Raw genomic sequence first — 17126 nt, forward strand, 5'->3', positions numbered from 1 at the left:
TTTGGGAGACCTTGTGTACACACACACATACACACACACACACACACACACACACACACACACACACACACAATTAAGAACATGGACATTATTATGAGTCAGACCTGAGTTTGTGCTGCCACTTATTAGCCGTGTGACTCTGAAAAAGTTACTTAAACTTTCTAACCCTCAACTTCTCTATCTGTAAAATGGGAACACACACAATATTATTGTGAGGATTAAATGAAGTAATGCATGATGGGACACTTCTCATACATTGCCCCGGAAACACAATACCTGTTTGACAAATGTTAGTTCTTGCCATTATTATTACTTTTAATAATAACAATATAATAATAAATCAGGTGCCAATGTGGAAAAACAGTAGATCGGGACTTTAGAGGTTCTAGTCTTGGTTCTCCCATGAATTCACTCTGTGTTCTTTGAAAAGTCACATTATCTCTCTGAGACTTGGTTTTTTCAAGTATAAAATAAAGGTGCCAAATAAGATAAATAAACAACTCTCTCCAGGTCTCATATTTCATGTCTCTTTGATTTTACTTTGTGGTATTTCACTTCAGTAGTATATTTGCCATCTCTTGTTTTGCTTTGGTTTATATTATAATTCATCTGATTTCTCCTTGCATCTAGACTCAGTGACAAGGGCTTCTGCCCCAGGAGCCAGCTGAATGGTATAAAATAACCAACCTAATTTAAAAATCTGCCACACACACAAAATTATACAATAATTACATCTGTCAGAACCGATGGCAGCATAGGGACAAAGACTGGAAAGAATCAACAAATAAAAACAAGAGATCTGTTAATACAGTGTGGTTCTGGGATGCTTTTCTCGATGTAAAAATTTCCACTGTTACCATCATCATCAGTATTCTGTGTGTTTATGTGACAAATAACTCAATGAATTAGTAGAGTAGAGCAGAGCACCATCCGCAGAGCAGATAATGCACATCTGAGGGACGTCACCTGCAAGGCTGGCCTCTTTATGGTGTCAAGCAGGAGACCAGCCCTCGTAGCCACAGCTGGGTTGACGTCCTCCACAGCCGTCAGAAAGCAGCAGAAGGCGTGTGCCAGGGAGTACTTCAGCAGGTGGTTTTTGGTCACTGAATGAATATCCAGAAATCTACAAATTACAGCCACTTTTTCCACTGCAATGTCAAAGGCAGAGAACAAAAAAAATTGACATTTATTTAGACGGTCTGAGAAATGAGCCCACAGAGAAAAAGCTAACTCTGGGCCCCCCTACACTGATGTTAAATACCAAAAGGAAATTCTAATGCCACCTTTTTTTTTAAATTTATTTATTTACTTATTTTTATTTTTGGCTGTGTTGGGTCTTCGTTTCTGTGCGAGGGCTTTCTCTAGTTGCGGCAAGCGGGGGCCACTCTTCATCACATTGCGCGGGCCTCTCACTGTCGCGGCCTCTCTTGTTGCGGAGCACAGGCTCCAGACGCGCAGGCTCAGTAGTTGTGGCTCACGGGCCCAGTTGCTCCGCGGCATGTGGGATCTTCCCAGACCAGGGCTCAAACCCGTGTCCCCTGCACTGGCAGGCAGATTCTCAACCACTGCGCCACCAGGGAAGGCCTAATGCCACCTTCTTTAGTGTTCCATTTTATCTGTGCAGCAGAGACCGTTTCTACGCAGTGTAGTATTTTTACGTCAGGCAGCCTTGATTTAGTTCTGGGTTTTCTTTTCTTTTCTTTTCTTTTTAATGGTCTTTACCTTTGTTTAACTTTCAGCCACATTTCAAACTTTTCAAAATGCCTCCATGCTCATATCTTTGTCCATTCTATAGAGGTTCTGCAGACCACACAGGGATGTGGGACGGGCCCACCAGGGCTGGCTCTAAGTCCTTAATATGTCATGAAGTGATATGACAACCAGTCTTCCTGAGGCTACAGAAGCCACCTATTTCTTCCATGAAACAGATGCACCATTATTCTGCACATCTATATTAAATTATTCCAGCCACTCTTTAAACATAGCTTTATAAAAAGTTATAATAAATAGTGAAGCAATATAGTTCCATGCAAAGACATTTCAGGACTTTACTTAAGCTGTTCCAGCAGCCTAGATAGAATATTCTTTCTATTCTTTTCTGCTTATTGACATTCTACCATCCTTAAAGAGTCTGCTGCTGAAATTCTACTATTCTGTAAGGTCACTCTGACTTCCCAGAGTGGCCTTTCCATCCCACGAACTCCTGCAAAAATACTATTCATTTACCTATGGCATTTGTGTGTTCATATATAGCTATATGACATATCTTCTGTTGTCTGAATTATATCTATACCGTTATCTTCTGTTGTCTTGAATTATATTTATACTGTTATAGTTTCTTAACCTCTTACATGTTTATATTTGATCTCATCAATTAAATTAGGAGCTTCTTGAGGGCAAGAATCTGCTCTTACACTCTTTGTATTGCTCCCATGATAACTAGTACATACAGTATTTATTCAATAAATTCACTGATTCACTTATTTTTAATTAACCATAATGGAAAAGAATATGAAAAATATGTATAGGGTTTCCCTGGTGGTGCAGTGGTTGACAGTCCACCTGCCGATGCAGGGGACACGGGTTCGTGCCCCAGTCCGGGAAGATCCCACATGCCGCAAAGCAGCTGGGCCCGTGAGCCACGGCCGCTAAGCCTGCGCGTCCGGAGCCTGTGCTCTGCAATGGGAGAGGCCACAACAGGGAGAGGCCTGCGTACTGCAAAAAACAAAAAAAAAACAAAAAAAAAACTTCCCTCTTAGAACTGCTTTTGCTGCATCCCATAGATTTTGGGTCGTCGTGTTTTCACTGTCATTTGTTTCTAGGTATTTTTTGATTTCCTCTTTGATTTCTTCAGTGATCTCTTGGTTATTAAGTAGTGTATTGTTTAGCCTCCATGTGTTTGTATTTTTTACAGATTTTTTTCCGTAATTGATATCTAGTCTCATAGCATTGTGGTCAAAAAAGATACTTGATGTGATTTCAGTTTTCTTAAATTTACCAAGGCTTGATTTGTGACCCAAGATATGATCTATCCTGGAGAATGTTCCATGAGTACTTGAGAAGAAAGTGTATTCTGTTGTTTTTGGATGGATGTCCTATAAATATCAATTAAGTCCACCTTGTTTAATGTATCATTTAAAGCTTGTGTTTCCTTATTTAGTTTCATCTTGGATGATCTGTCCACTGGTGAAAACGGGGTGTTAAAGTCCCCTACTATGATTGTGTTACTGTCAATTTCCCCTTTTATGGCTGTTAGCATTTGCCTTATGTATTGAGACGCTCCTATGTTGGGTGCATAAATATTTACAATTGTTATATCTTCTTCTTGGATTGATCCTTTGATCATTACGTAGTGTCTTTCTTTGTCTCCTGTAATTGTCTTTATTTTAAAGTCTATTTTGCCTGATATGAGAATTGCTACTCCAGCTTTCTTTTGATTTGCATTTGCATGGAATATCTTTTTCTATCCCCTCACTTTCAGTCTGTATGTGTCCCTAGGTCTGAAGTGGGTCTCTTGTAGACAGCATATATACAGCTCTTGTTTTTGTATCCATTCAGCCAGTCTATATCTTTTGGTTGGAGCATTTAATCCATTTACATTTAAGGTAGTTTTCGATATGTATGTTCTTATTACCATTTTCTTAATCGTTTTGGGTTTGTTATTGTAGGTCTTTTCCTTCTCTTGTGTTTCGTGCCCAGAGAAGTTCCTTTAGCATTTGTTGTAGAGCTGGTTTGGTGGTGCTGTATTCTCTTAGCTTTTGCTTGTCTGTAAAGCTTTTAAGTTCTCTGTCGAATCTGAATGAGATCCTTGCTGGGTAGAGTAATCTTGGTTGTAGGTTTTTCCCTTTCATTAGTTTAAATATGTCCTGCCAGTCCCTTCTGGCTTGCTGAGTTTCTGCTAAAAGATCAGCTGTTAACATTATGGGGATTCCTTGTATGTTATTTGTTGCTTTTCCCTTGCTGCTTTTAATATTTTTTCTTTGTATTTAATTTTTGATAGTTTGATTAATATGTGTCTTGGCGTGTTTCTCCTTGGATTTATCCTGTATGGGACTCTCTGTGCTTCCTGGACTTGATTAACTATTCCTTTCCCATATTAGGGAAGTTTTCAACTATAATCTCTTCAAATATTTTCTCCATCCCTTTCTTTTTCTCTTCTTCTTCTGGGACCCCTATATAATTCGAATGTTGGTGTGGTTAATGTTGTCCCAGAGGTCTCTAAGACTGTCCTCAATTCTTTTCATTCTTTTTTCTTTATTCTGCTCTGTAGTAGTTATTTCCACTATTTTATCTTCCAGGTCACTTATCTGTTCTTCTGTCTCAGTTATTCTGCAATTGATTCCTTCTAGAGAGTTTTTAATGTCATTTATTGTGTTGTTCATCATTGTTTGGGAGGTGGCATTTAAATGGAACCTTGAATAGAAGAGGATTTCAGATGGAGAGCACAGAATGGCCAACACATGGATGAAGGGAAGCAGGAAGCAATGGAGAAATAGCAATGGTATATGTAGAAAGAAGAGTGGGAAATGAGGCTGCAAACACTTGCAGTTAGACCATGGAAAACTTTGAACGCCAGTTTAAGGAGTCTGAACTTTATTCTCTGGGCACCGAAAACCCATTAAAATTTTTTGAGTAGAAAAGCAACATAATCGGAGCTGTGATTCAGAAGATTAATTTGGCAATAATCTAATCCTTAAATTGTAATGAAAGAGCATAGTTAAATATTTACCTGCCTTATTTGTATTCAAATGCCTATAAAATGTGGCCAATACTATGTAGACTTTTGCTAGAAGGTTTTACTCTAATTTCATACAATATTATGTGCTATCACATAAATAAACCAGCCCCTGGGATTCATGGGGCATTAAAAGCAGGAACTCTTTGAAGTGGTCAGTTATTAGGGAACTGAACTCAAAGTAGAGTAGTTAACTCACCTGATGGAAGTTCCATTTCTCTGCTAAATTTTTGAGACACTAAAATATATGAAACCATTCTGATAAGGCACAGGTTGGTATGCCAACCCTGCTTGCTGCCCCCTGAGAACGGGAGTACCAGCAGATTAGGGTGACAGTGAGACCAGCAGATGCAAGACTAAGAGAACACATCCCAATTCCTTCCTTACCATGTTCCTCTGGGAACTTGCCATTCTAAGCAGTAGGAATTATACCCATCACTTCACCAGATTTGGTCACTGATGCTCCAATGGCAAGAGTACAACAGCAGAGCTTCTCAAACTTCACTGAATTACCTGGAGAACTTGTTAGGAAATATAGACTTCTGGTCTCACCTCCTGAGATTCTGATTCAGGAGGTCTAGGATGAGGCCCCAAAATATGCATTTTTAACGAACATTCCCAGGTACTCAAATGCAAGTAACCTATTAGGTGACTACATAATTTATTATTCAAGCCAGGACCCATTTGAGAGTAAACAAGGGTGCAATTAATAAATACACCTGGACAACAGGCATAAACTAGGACTATCCCAGACAAAACTAGACATGGTCAAACTACCTAAGGACCACTCTGAAAAATTCTATTATCAAGGGCTCAACTAAGGAGAGCCATCAAAGAACACTAGCAAGCAGGACAATGCCTTCTAAAAAGAAGGGAGGGGAAGGGAGGGCCAAAAAGAGATGTCATGACTGGACATCTGGTTTACCTTGTGACCCAGAGAGAATTTTTAAGCTAATACAGAGGTACCTGCTTCAAACCTCATCTTCCAGTCTTTGCTGTTGAAATTGCCATTAATGATTGTCCAAAAGATGTCAGCACCATGAGGAAGTGACAAAGCATGAAGAAGGAGAGGAACTGCCAATGAAGATAGCTGGGAGAATTCAGATTTGACGACTCTCCACAGGCTGGGGAATCAAGAGGAAGCAAAGTGGTTACAGTTATGACAATCTTTCTAGGAAAAGAATCTTATTATCTTAGTTTGTGGGAAGTATAGTTAACAGAGGGCTGGTAGGAATGCTTTTGGTGAAATTCCACTCATTCACAAGAGTATAACCCTTGGAAAACCGTTCCTATGCTCTTTTCCTATGTTAATTTTTTTAAAGAAATTACTTTTATGTAATAACATAGGAGAACACTACCAGTTAACAGTGCATTTTTAACATAAAAGTTAAAAATTGTATATTATAAATGAAGGTACATAATTGAACAATGACTGTTAAATAATAACTGATATCAGTTATGTTAAGATGATGGGGTGATAAGTGATTTTTTAAATTTTTTCCTCTTATTCTAGCAAAGAACAACTCTTTCTCTACTAAGAACAGCCTCTCCACCAACTGGCAGGGCTGTCAATCAAGTTCCCCCACCTTCTCTTTCCTAATAATGAACACAAAACCCAGGGTGATCAATGTCATGAAGAGTGATTAGTCCAGGGGTGGGCATGTGACCCAAGCATGAGAGCGCTAGCATCCTTTTTCCAGGTTTTGATATGCACTCTGAAATCTCAAGAATGAAGTGTAATGTCAATCTAGGGCTGCTAGCAACCCTCTCTCTTTCCCACCTCACAGGAACAGCCTGAGGAGAAGAAGCCAGCACAGAGAGAACTAGGCTAAGTGATGGGGAGGGAGAAAGGGGCGGGGAAAGAGAGAGAGAAAAAAAACAGAAGAAGAGAGAGGTATCCCTGGTAACATCTTATGAGTACCTACCATTCTTAAAACCAGACTACTACTGGTCAAAAACATACCTTAGCAAGTTTAAGCTAAGTCCCTATCATTGCATGCCAGAATAGTGCTGACTATATATTTCTAGTAATAATGTTTTCAAAATTTTTATTCATTTAAAGTATGCCTTTTATTTCTTTTTGTTTTGTTTCATTTTGTTTTGTTTTCTATTTGGCTCCAGAGTTAATATCAGAATCAAAACTATGTTTGACTTTAAAAACTTATAATGCAGCACTAAGAGAAAGAAGAAGTGACACATTATCTCCATTTTACAGAGAACATATTGAGGTACATGTCACTAGAGAGCCTTGTTTTTGAGAAGACGTACTAAAGCTATGGAATGAAAAGGAGTAACTTTCAAACACGGTGTGCTTCATCTTAATAGTAGAAATCAGACAAATATAGATCTAATCCCAACCCTGCCATTAACTGGCTGTGTAACCAAGCGTAAATTTCTTAACTTCTCTGAACTTTTGTTTCCTCCCAATGCTGGTTGTATTAAATGAAATGATATATAGTACTTATCACATAGTAGGTACTCAAAAAGCTTGAGCTACTGTTATTGTGTGATGAAGGATGATGATGCTTCCAGAGCACAACAGTAGGCCTTATATAAGAAGAATGTCCAAACAATTGCCCTCATGGAGCCTGCAATTTAGTTGAAGGAGGCAAAGCATATATATATATATATATATATATATATATATATATATACACAGCACTAGTAGAAAACCGTCTCAGTGACAAAAAATTCTGGATTTGGCCAGTAACATGTAGCTCTCCCAGTTCTCTAAGGCAGTCTTGTTTGAAAAATGGAAGAGTGTCCCTTCCCCAAATCCCTACATTGTCCACCATGGCTTTTGTGTCAGGGTGGTACTTTGGGGGAAAAACCTGGGATACAAAGCCCAAAGGCTGAGGCAGAGATCCCACGGCATCAGCAATCCAAATGGCCTGGGTTCATATTTGGTAGAGATCGCTTTAATAACAACAAAAGTCAGCCCACCTAGAGTACACAATATTCTTAAGCCATCTAACAACTGAAAGGCATAAAATAATCCTTATTTTGCCTTTTCTACTTCTAAAGTACCTAGCAAAGACAATTACTATTCTTCATATTGACATACTCAAAAATTAGACTACATAAAAGAAAGAAAAGTAGTTCCCATAGGTAATTAGCCTGTGCTGGCTAAGAGAAATAACCCAATGAGTTGGTACGTCTTATTCTAAAATTGATTTTCACAGATAAAAGCCTAAAATATGAACAAACAAGAAACTACTAGAAAGACATACCTTGCAATCAACATATGATCCTGAATATAGGCTAAAAATTGAGGATGATCTTTTCTAGCGCTGTATAAACACTCTCCGTGTAGACAGAGGATCTTCAGGCAATTGAGCATATTAAAAAGAATGTCTGGCTCTTCAAACTTGGCCATTTCCTAGGCAAAGAACCACAAGTTTACTGAGTTATCTAAAACGGCAATGCTACTAAATATAATATTCAAATATTTCAAAAAATATACCTGGAAAATGGTGTATATTAGTCTCAGCGTTACTGGAAGCTGCTGGTAGCAAAACTTTCTTTCAGTATCATTCTTTATTGCTGGGAAGAAATAATTACACAAAGGTTAGCATCACTCCTTCCCCTCACCGCTCATGAATTGATCAAGACCATAAAACAAAGAGGAGTAAACATAGAAAGAGAATATATTAAGAAGTGTTCATGTAATGTGTTTATTTGTTCTCCAAGGTAGCATATATCCTTTCCACGATGCAAGTGCAGGAAACCTTCTAGATTTAGGATCCTCAGCTTCCACCTTCCACTGTGTATTCAGATGTCTTTGATTCCCTGAGGCAACCCCAGCCCAGCCCTAGGCTCCTGTGGACAGCTATTTCTGCTGATACCTGGAAGGGGCTTAGGGCCTGCCGAGGTTTGCCCTTCTAACTGAAAGGGAGATAAGCAGGTATTAAAGAGAGATATGCAACTTACATTAGCACCTAAGGAGGGATTTACCCCAGGACTCAAGCGTACACTCTTCACACATGCACAGGACCCCCATGTGCAAAAAGGGAGGCTTTTAAAGAAGTTGAGCATATTCAAATCAGAGCTACTCATGGTTTTATCTTCCTGTGAGGAGCTCCAAAAAGACCTTTGGGACTTCCCCGGTGACAAAGTGGTTAAGAATCCACCTGCCGATGCAGGGGACACGGGTTTGATCCCTGGACCGGGAAGATCTCACATGCCGCGGAGCAACTGAGCCCGTGAGCCACCACTACTGAGCTTACGTGCCACAGCTACTGAGCCCACGTGCTGCAACTACTGAAGCCCAAGCACCTAGAGCCCGTGCTCCACAACAAGAGAAGCCACCGCAATGAGAAGCCCGTGCATCACAACGAAGAGTAGCCCCTGCTCACCGCAACTAGAGAAAGCCTGTGCACAGCAACAAAGACCCAACGCAGCCAAAAATAAATAAATAAATTTATTTATTTATTTATTTATTTAAAATAAGTAAATAAATAAATAAAAAGACCTTTGCCTCTATAGTGGGTAGTGGTGGTATATTTTACATGAGGCATGCTAGAGAAAAGAATTCAAAAGTTAACCAGATATAGAAACTAACGTAAAATGTTTTCAAATCACCATTCTAAGTTTTGGCCATTCCTAGGATCATAGGCAGTGAGAGTCAAACCCTCTTGGTGTATATACTAGTGTATTGGGGATCTTCCACCCCAATGTATTTTAAATACTTGTTATCAGCACTAAACTCCATTCGGTCTAGCATGAAAGAAACTTTTAACATTTTTAGTGGAGGACATCTCTGACTGCTATAAGGAATAGGCACCAGGCCACAAAATGCAGAAACAGGAAATACTCTAGAATGAGAGAGGGAAACCGCTGAACACGTGTCAGTAGAGCACCCATCTGTTCTCTGACAGAGGAGCTCAAGACCAACACCTGGAGACCCACAGAGCAGAAGCAGGGTCAGCATGCGTAGCAGCCAGGACGGCCGGCCTTGGCAGAAAATTCCTCTTCCCTGAGGACACAAGTGATAACTGTGTCCTGTAAGACAGCAGAAAGTAAAAGAAGGAAAACAGACCAGAGGCTGTGACCAGAGCCTGAAGTAGTGTTTGGGGGAGATGAATAGAGCAAGTGTTTAAATAAGTGGAGTTTACAACAATTAAGCAAAGGAAAGAGTAATTTATAAAAACAAATTGCTTCATTTTAACCATTGTTCAAATAAAATGTTACATATAAATTAAAATGGTAGTGAACTGATTTGTGTGCTATGTCAGGTTTAAAAATATATATTTACATCTAAAGAGTACAGGTTATTGGATCATAAGTGAAATCGTTGCTTCCCTTAGGCATCAATGCCTGATAGAAACATGGCCCTGGGATCTAGTCTCAACCCTGCCACTAACTAGTTGTACAATATTTGGGTTTCCAATTCCCAGTCCCCCGCCCCCAAGTATGCCCAGAATCAGGGGTGAGCAGGTGGAACTCATTTCATTTTGTGTTTCAGCTCCTCAGATGACCCTGATGCTCTATTACAGTTTTGAAATCATGTTAAGCATAAAGCATAAATCAGGGCTTCCCTGGTGGCGCAGTGGTTGAGAGTCTGCCTGCCGATGCAGGGGACACAGGTTCGTGCCCTGGTCCAGGAAGATCCCACATGCCACAGAGCGGCTAGGCCCATGAGCCATGGCCACTGAGCCTGTGCGTCCGGAGCCTGTGCTCCACAATGGGAGAGGCCACAACAGTGAGAGGCCCACGTACCGCAAAAAAAAAAAAAAAAGCATAAATCAGGAATGAATAACTTGTGCTATATGACCATGGGCAAGTTGCTTAACCCATCTTGGATGTACTTTCCTCATCTACAAAGTGAGAAGGCTGACCTAGATCCACAGGTTTCAAATTCCTTGCTATGGAATCCTTTGTTGAAAGAAAATCTTAGAACGCCAACATAGGAAATAGCGCAAGTCAAAACACTCTGGTTGAAGCAGGGTGGGGAGCCTGGGTCTTTATCATTTGCCCACATGTTCTCACCAATTGCCACCCCAATTAAGGAAGGTCAAAAGGAAACAACACAGAGATTTACAACTCCAAGTACACACTCAAAACCAATGAAGTAGGTTATCTCAGGTGTTCCCTCATCTACGTTTCAATGGTTCTAAATAGTGTGAGGCAACATATACATCCTCAACTAACTAGTTACACAATCATGCTGAAGCAGTTAGTTTCAACCAAGCATTTTGTACTAATGATGTACTTATCTTGGTCTGATAAGACACCCCGTGACTTGCAATGAGCCCCACAAAACAGTCACTTAATAATGTTTGCTGTCCACTGAAGAAATGATGGAAAGCTTCCCAAACTTTGGTTCTGGGGAGTAGGCTCCCCAGGGGTCAGGTATTCTAACAATTCAGGATAGTGGAAGCAAGAAGATAAAAATTCCGAGAGTGTCACAGTGCAGATCCAGAAACCAGGCTTTCTCAGAGGCACGTGGAGTCCCATCCTAAATTCCTGAAACTCCTTCAGAGTTTAAGGAGCTGGAGATGATTCCAGGCCTGCCTGCCATCTTGCTGGTCCCAATTCACCTACATAGAGCCTTTAAGCAAAGTAGAAAGAGGTCACCTCTCTTCCCAGCTCTCAGCAGAGCCAACTAGCCTTAGAGTACGACTTGTACAGCTACTCACGGTGAGCCCATCCAGGGTCACAGCCAAGCCCCTGGGGCTCAGAAGCTGCACGAGCTCAACTTTGGTCACCTCTATGTGCTTTGGCCAAATGCCCTGAGTGGCTTTCAAGAGTGTTGGCAGCCTCCACTTGGGCCCTTCAGCCTTGATTCACAGCTACTTCTCCACAGAGAACATGATTCACTATATGTAGAGGTAATGCTCTCACGGACAGGGTAGGTTTTTATCGATAGCAAGAAATATGCTCAGTGACCTCTCTTCTATGGGAAACACAACCTGGATCTGTTCACTTCATAATCCTGAGAGAAATGGTTCATGTGCACAAGTCTGTACCGAGGAACCCAAGTCTGAGCTTGCCCAAGCCAATGGTGATCTAAGAAATCCGGGTTCTGAGCGTTAGACCTGTGTAAACTGGGATGTGCACACCTCTCTCCCCATCAGCCAGAGTCCACCTACCAGCACGTTCCATGGGCTCGGTGTGATTGCCTGGGTTCTCCTCATGCTTAGTTGCTGGGTTCTCCTCGTCCTCACCTTCCGGGCCTATAATAAACTCTGGTCTGGAAGAAAGGAGGCTATCCTCAAGGCTGTCTGTGGGCTCCTGAAACAGATATGACAAGCAGCCAGATGAGCAGCCCTTTGGGGATGTAAAGAACGGTTCCACTTAGTTCCACAAAGATGGATGAGCACCTGCTGTGTCCCAGGCCCTGTGCTGAGCCCCAGAGGGCAAACACATGTGCCCCCATAGAGACTTGAGTTTATTGCCACAATGGTTAAAGGAAATTTGGATCAGCTGTTTTCTGAAATATTTTCATTCCCTTAAAATAAATATGGAAAAAAATCTCAAAAACATTGTTAAATCTTCCTAGGCCTGCTTTCTCATCTCTGCTGTAATCCCTGTGAGCATGTCTCACTTGCCAGGTGATTCCAATCCATGCTCATTTTGTTTAATCACAGCACTTAATTAGCAGAGAATAATAAGGGGTTCACACCAATATATTTACATACAAATACTGGTTGCTGGGGGAAGTCAAATTTTTAGAAGCAAGAAATTTCTATAATATGTGAGTTAAAGAGAGCAAGGTATGGCAACCCAGGTGTCCATCAACAGATGAACAGATAGACAAAATGCATACAACAGCATATTATTCACCCTTGAAAAGGAAGGAAATTCTGACACATGCTACAACATGAATGGACTTTGAGGACATTATGCTAAGTGAAATAAGCCAGTCAAAGAAGGACAAATTTTCTTTTTTAACATCTTTATTGGAGTATAATTGCTTTACAGTGTTGTGTTAGTTTCTGCTGTATAACAAAGTGAATCAGCTATATGCATATGTATATCCCCATATCCCCTCCCTCTTGTGTCTCTCTCCCACCTTCTCTATCCCACCCCTCTAGGTGGACACACAGCACCGAGCTGATCTCCCTGTGCTATGTGGCTGCTTCCCACTAGCTATGATTTTACATTTATTAGTGTATATATGTCCATGCCACTCTCTCATTTTGTCTCAGCTTACCCTTCCCCCTCCCCATGTCCTCAAGTCCATTCTCTACGTCTGCGTCTTTATTCCTGTCCTGCCGCTAGGTTCTTTTTTTTTTTTTTAGATTTTTTTTTTTTTTTTAGATTCCACATATATGTGTTAGCATACGGTATTTGTTTTTTTTTTTTTTTTTAGATTCCACATATATGTGTTAGCATACGGTATTTGTTTATCGTTTTCTGTCTTACTTCACTCTGTATGACAGTCTCTAGTCCATCCACCTCACTACAAGTAACTCAATTTCATTTCTTTTTATGGCTGAGTAATGTTCCATTGTGTATATATGTGCCACATCTTCTTTATCCATCCATCTGTCGATGGACACTTAGGTTGCTTCCATGTCCTGGCTATTGTAAATAGAGCTGCAATGAACATTGTGGTACATGACTCTTTTTGAATTATGGTTTTCTCAGGGTATATGCCCAGTAGTAGGATTGCTAGGTCATATGGTAGTTCTATTTTTAGTTAAAAAAGGACAAATATTGGATTATTCCACTTATATAAGGTATCTACAGGAGTCAAACTCATAGAAACAGAAAGTAAAATGGTGGTCTCCAGGGGTTAAGGGGAGGGAGAAATGGGCATTATTGTTTGATGGGTATAGAGTTTCCATTTTGCAAGACAAAAAGATTGGTTGCACAACAATGTGAATATACTTAACACTATATCTGTATGTCTATATATAGATATATAACAAGCTGAAAAATGGGTGAAAAAGAAGATTTAAAGAGAGAGAGAGAATGTACTAGGAATAGCTACCGTTTAAAATATCCATCTCTAGTTATCCTCCTATTCCAGTTTTATTCTCTCTTTCAACTCCCACCTTCAAATATCCTCTTCTAAAATCATCCTCTTTTAGGGGAAAGGTTGGGGGAGGGATAAATTAGGAGTTTGGGATTAACATATACACAGTACTATATATAAAATAGATAATCAACAACGACCTACTGTATAGCACAGGGAACTGTGCTCAATGATCTGTAATAACCTATATGGGACAAGAATCTGAAAAAGAATGGATATATGTATATGTATAACTGAATCACTTTGCTGTACACCTGAAACTAACACAGCATTGTAAATCAACTATACTCCAATATAAAATAAAAATTAAATTAAAAAAATTTTTACATAAATAAAATTTTAAAATATCCTCTTTAGCTAACACTTTAACCAGTAATTACTTTAACCAGTAATTTGAAGAATTACTTGATAGCCAGCTGAAAGCAAGAAGGAGGTAAAGATTGATGGGATACACGAAGGACACCAAGAAGAAAGAAACCAGTGCTAAAACGGTGTCTGGGAAGGTTCTGAAGAATATCTTTGCCAACTTTGCAGTTTTGCTGAGGCTGGCCCTGTTCCTTGGTCACCCATGAACAAGACGCTAAATCAAATTATAAACTGAGTTTCATAAAATTCGATATGGCAAAAAATTTCCTGCTGCATACACACAGTTTTCTTCGGCATACACCCAATAACTCACGTATAATTTTCTGTAAATGGAAACATCATCAGCTCCCAAGCCAGAAAACATGGATTTGTCCTCAACTTTTCCATCGCTAAACGCTAACTAAACACCAAGTGCTGTTGATTCTCTTTCCTAAAAATCCGTCAGGTCCACACCTTCTCTTTATCACCACCATCATTGCTTTAGTTAAGGCTCCCCTGTTTCTCCCCTGAGTGACAGCATTACCTTCTGACTAGATACCTGTCCCTGGCCTCCAAATTCTCTAATCTCTCTCCTCCACTGGCAGAATTTCTCAAATTCATCAAATTATATCACCACCCTGATTAAAATTCTTCAGGATTCCCCCATTGTCGCCAAGACAAAATCCTTACCTCTTAGTATGGCAGACAGAGCCCTTAATAAATGTGACTATAAAACTGAGCCTACCTTTTACTCCTTTGCCATCCTCCTCGCTGCTCTAGCAACGATGAACTACTCGTAGTTTCCTGAGTGTATCATCACCCCCTTTCCTCTGTATCATTTAAACAGAGAGTTTCCTGGGTCTCAGCAGTCCTTCTCTCCTATCACCTTCATCTCATTAACTCCACTCCTCCTTCAAATATGTGCTCAGCAGACATCTCCTACGGAAAGACCTTGCCTATCCCCATCACACCTCTAACCTAGATTCATCCTCTCTCTGTCCTCCCATAGCTATCTTGTTCATCTCTTTCTCACTATGATCATCGTGAGCATCTTAGGTTTTTCATTTACGTAAACGTCTTCCTGATTAGGCTCTAAGCTAGACGATGTTTTCGAACCATCTATTACTGTGACTGCTTTAGACTATATACCCAATGACGGTGTTAAAAGACTGTACTACAGGAACATTATGTTGTGGCAGGTAGGACTAATGAGTTACGTGGGCTGAAAGGTATTTAAAAACTGAAGAAACACTTTACTGCATATATACTATACATCCCCAGAGAATTTTTTAAAAGAAGTCGCTTTCTACCTAGACAAACACTAGGGGAAGAAAAAGAGAAGATGGCGAACACCGGCTCAAATGATTCAGGTTCATCTACCTATGATGCTATGTGGGTATTTTGGTGATGTGTGTATCTTAGATGGAAAATAGGCTAAACAGGGAATAACTAATATATGGAGTAGATAATTCATGGCATATATTAGCTGTTCCCTATTTAAACAGTTTTCTTAAAAAGCAGAAAATAAAAGCTTTATTGGTTGTTGATCAAGTCAATTGGTTTTATACACTGAGGTGACCAAGGAATTTTCAGTGTCCATAACCAATCTACTTTCTCAATATTTGATGTCTATATTTTGTAGTATTCATTTTTATCTAAACTTTGTAATATAACTTTGTGATAAAAGTTATTTCAAGAATACCAGTAATGCTTTGTATTTATGAAAACGGTAGCAACGGATATACTACAACCCTAACTCAAGACTCAAGAATTCTGTGTAATGTATCTCCATCTCATGTCTCTTTCCAGGAGCCTGAGTTAGCAGAAGGAACAGGGAAACTTTCTTTTAACGCAATCTCACATATAACCCAGCATGGAGCATAAGATAATACTGGAGGAAGACTCCATTACACCATCTACTGCAGCCTTTATTACCATTAGGCATGGATCATCTCATGTCTTCAACTGCTTACCACCAGCCGGCTTTCTTCTTTGGGAGCCAGTCTCTCCAGGAGCTCACAAGCAAGCTGATAGCAGAGAATACTAGACTGACATAAGTTACACTCAATTGCTTTTTCTTCCTTCTGGCAGGTGTGGGAGCCCCCCCAGGGGGCTTGGAAGACATTGTTTATAATGGAAATAATGTCCTTTGATAAGCTGTGCTCTAAGCCCATCGTGATCCCATCATCTTGTAACTCCATCTGAAAGGTACCAAAAAAAAAAAAAAAGAAAGAAGAAGAAGGAGTTTGGTCCTTTTGTCCAATATTTCACTGGCACACTAATTGGGGACAATTTTCACTAACTGATGACAATATAAATATTTAAAGATGATAAGGCTTACAGACCATGAGCATACATTACTTTCCATGGAATCTTCTAAAAAGAATATAAACACAATACAAAGTAATAGGAATTATTTCTTAAATCATGTAGGACATTTAAAAGAGAGTTCTTTTTTAAAGCCATCACTTTGTGAGATTTTACACATTTAAAAAATGCTGTTCCTCACCTAGTGTCCAGATCTTGGTTTCTAAATACCATTATCCACTAAAGGAACCAAGACTCCTTGGAGAAATGGCTGATTCCAGGGTTGGGGCTAGGAAAATATAAAATGAGCCTGGAACATTCTGTCATGTGAGACATTAAAGAAGTGTTCAAAGAATGATGGGAATATGTCAAAAGAACACAGAAGCCAGTTTGAAGGGACTCTCATTGGCCAAATGTGGGATGAAATGAGCCTCAAAATAAATAATCATAGTAACAGATTTTAGCCCACTGAACAAAAGAATCCATGACTACATTCGGGTATAAGTAGATTAAACAAACAAATATATAAATGGGAGAGGCAGGGAACCTGTTCCTTCAGTAGAATGCCAGCTAATAAATTAAAAGAAATGATGGAATTAGAATATTATCATTTGGTAACCAACAGAGTAAAAATTGATTCAGGTATGAATCATCCATGGATACTAAAACTAGAAGGTGAAAGTCTGATGAAAAACAGGAAATCTGTCTTAAAGTAGCTCCCTACAAGTTAGTTATTAATTACAAAGGGGAAAATAG

At 39.7% G+C, this 17126-nt stretch overlaps 1 protein-coding gene across 3 annotated transcripts in view; it reads right to left on the minus strand.

Moving 5' to 3' along the window:
• Positions 1 to 17126, minus strand: part of UNC79 (unc-79 homolog, NALCN channel complex subunit) — a 201779-nt gene that overhangs the window by 95049 nt on the left and 89604 nt on the right. For all 3 annotated transcript variants that reach the window (XM_060003340.1, XM_060003338.1, XM_060003341.1), the window contains exons 16-21: positions 16037 to 16264; positions 11827 to 11968; positions 8199 to 8278; positions 7966 to 8114; positions 5702 to 5859; positions 967 to 1148 (exon numbers count right to left, since the gene is read on the minus strand). In XM_060003340.1, the coding sequence (XP_059859323.1) occupies positions 967 to 1148; positions 5702 to 5859; positions 7966 to 8114; positions 8199 to 8278; positions 11827 to 11968; positions 16037 to 16264 (939 nt within the window). The remainder of the gene's footprint in view (positions 1 to 966; positions 1149 to 5701; positions 5860 to 7965; positions 8115 to 8198; positions 8279 to 11826; positions 11969 to 16036; positions 16265 to 17126) is intronic.

This window comes from Delphinus delphis, chromosome 2, assembly GCF_949987515.2.
Source record: "Delphinus delphis chromosome 2, mDelDel1.2, whole genome shotgun sequence".
In the NCBI taxonomy this organism is placed as follows: Eukaryota; Metazoa; Chordata; class Mammalia; order Artiodactyla; family Delphinidae; genus Delphinus; species Delphinus delphis.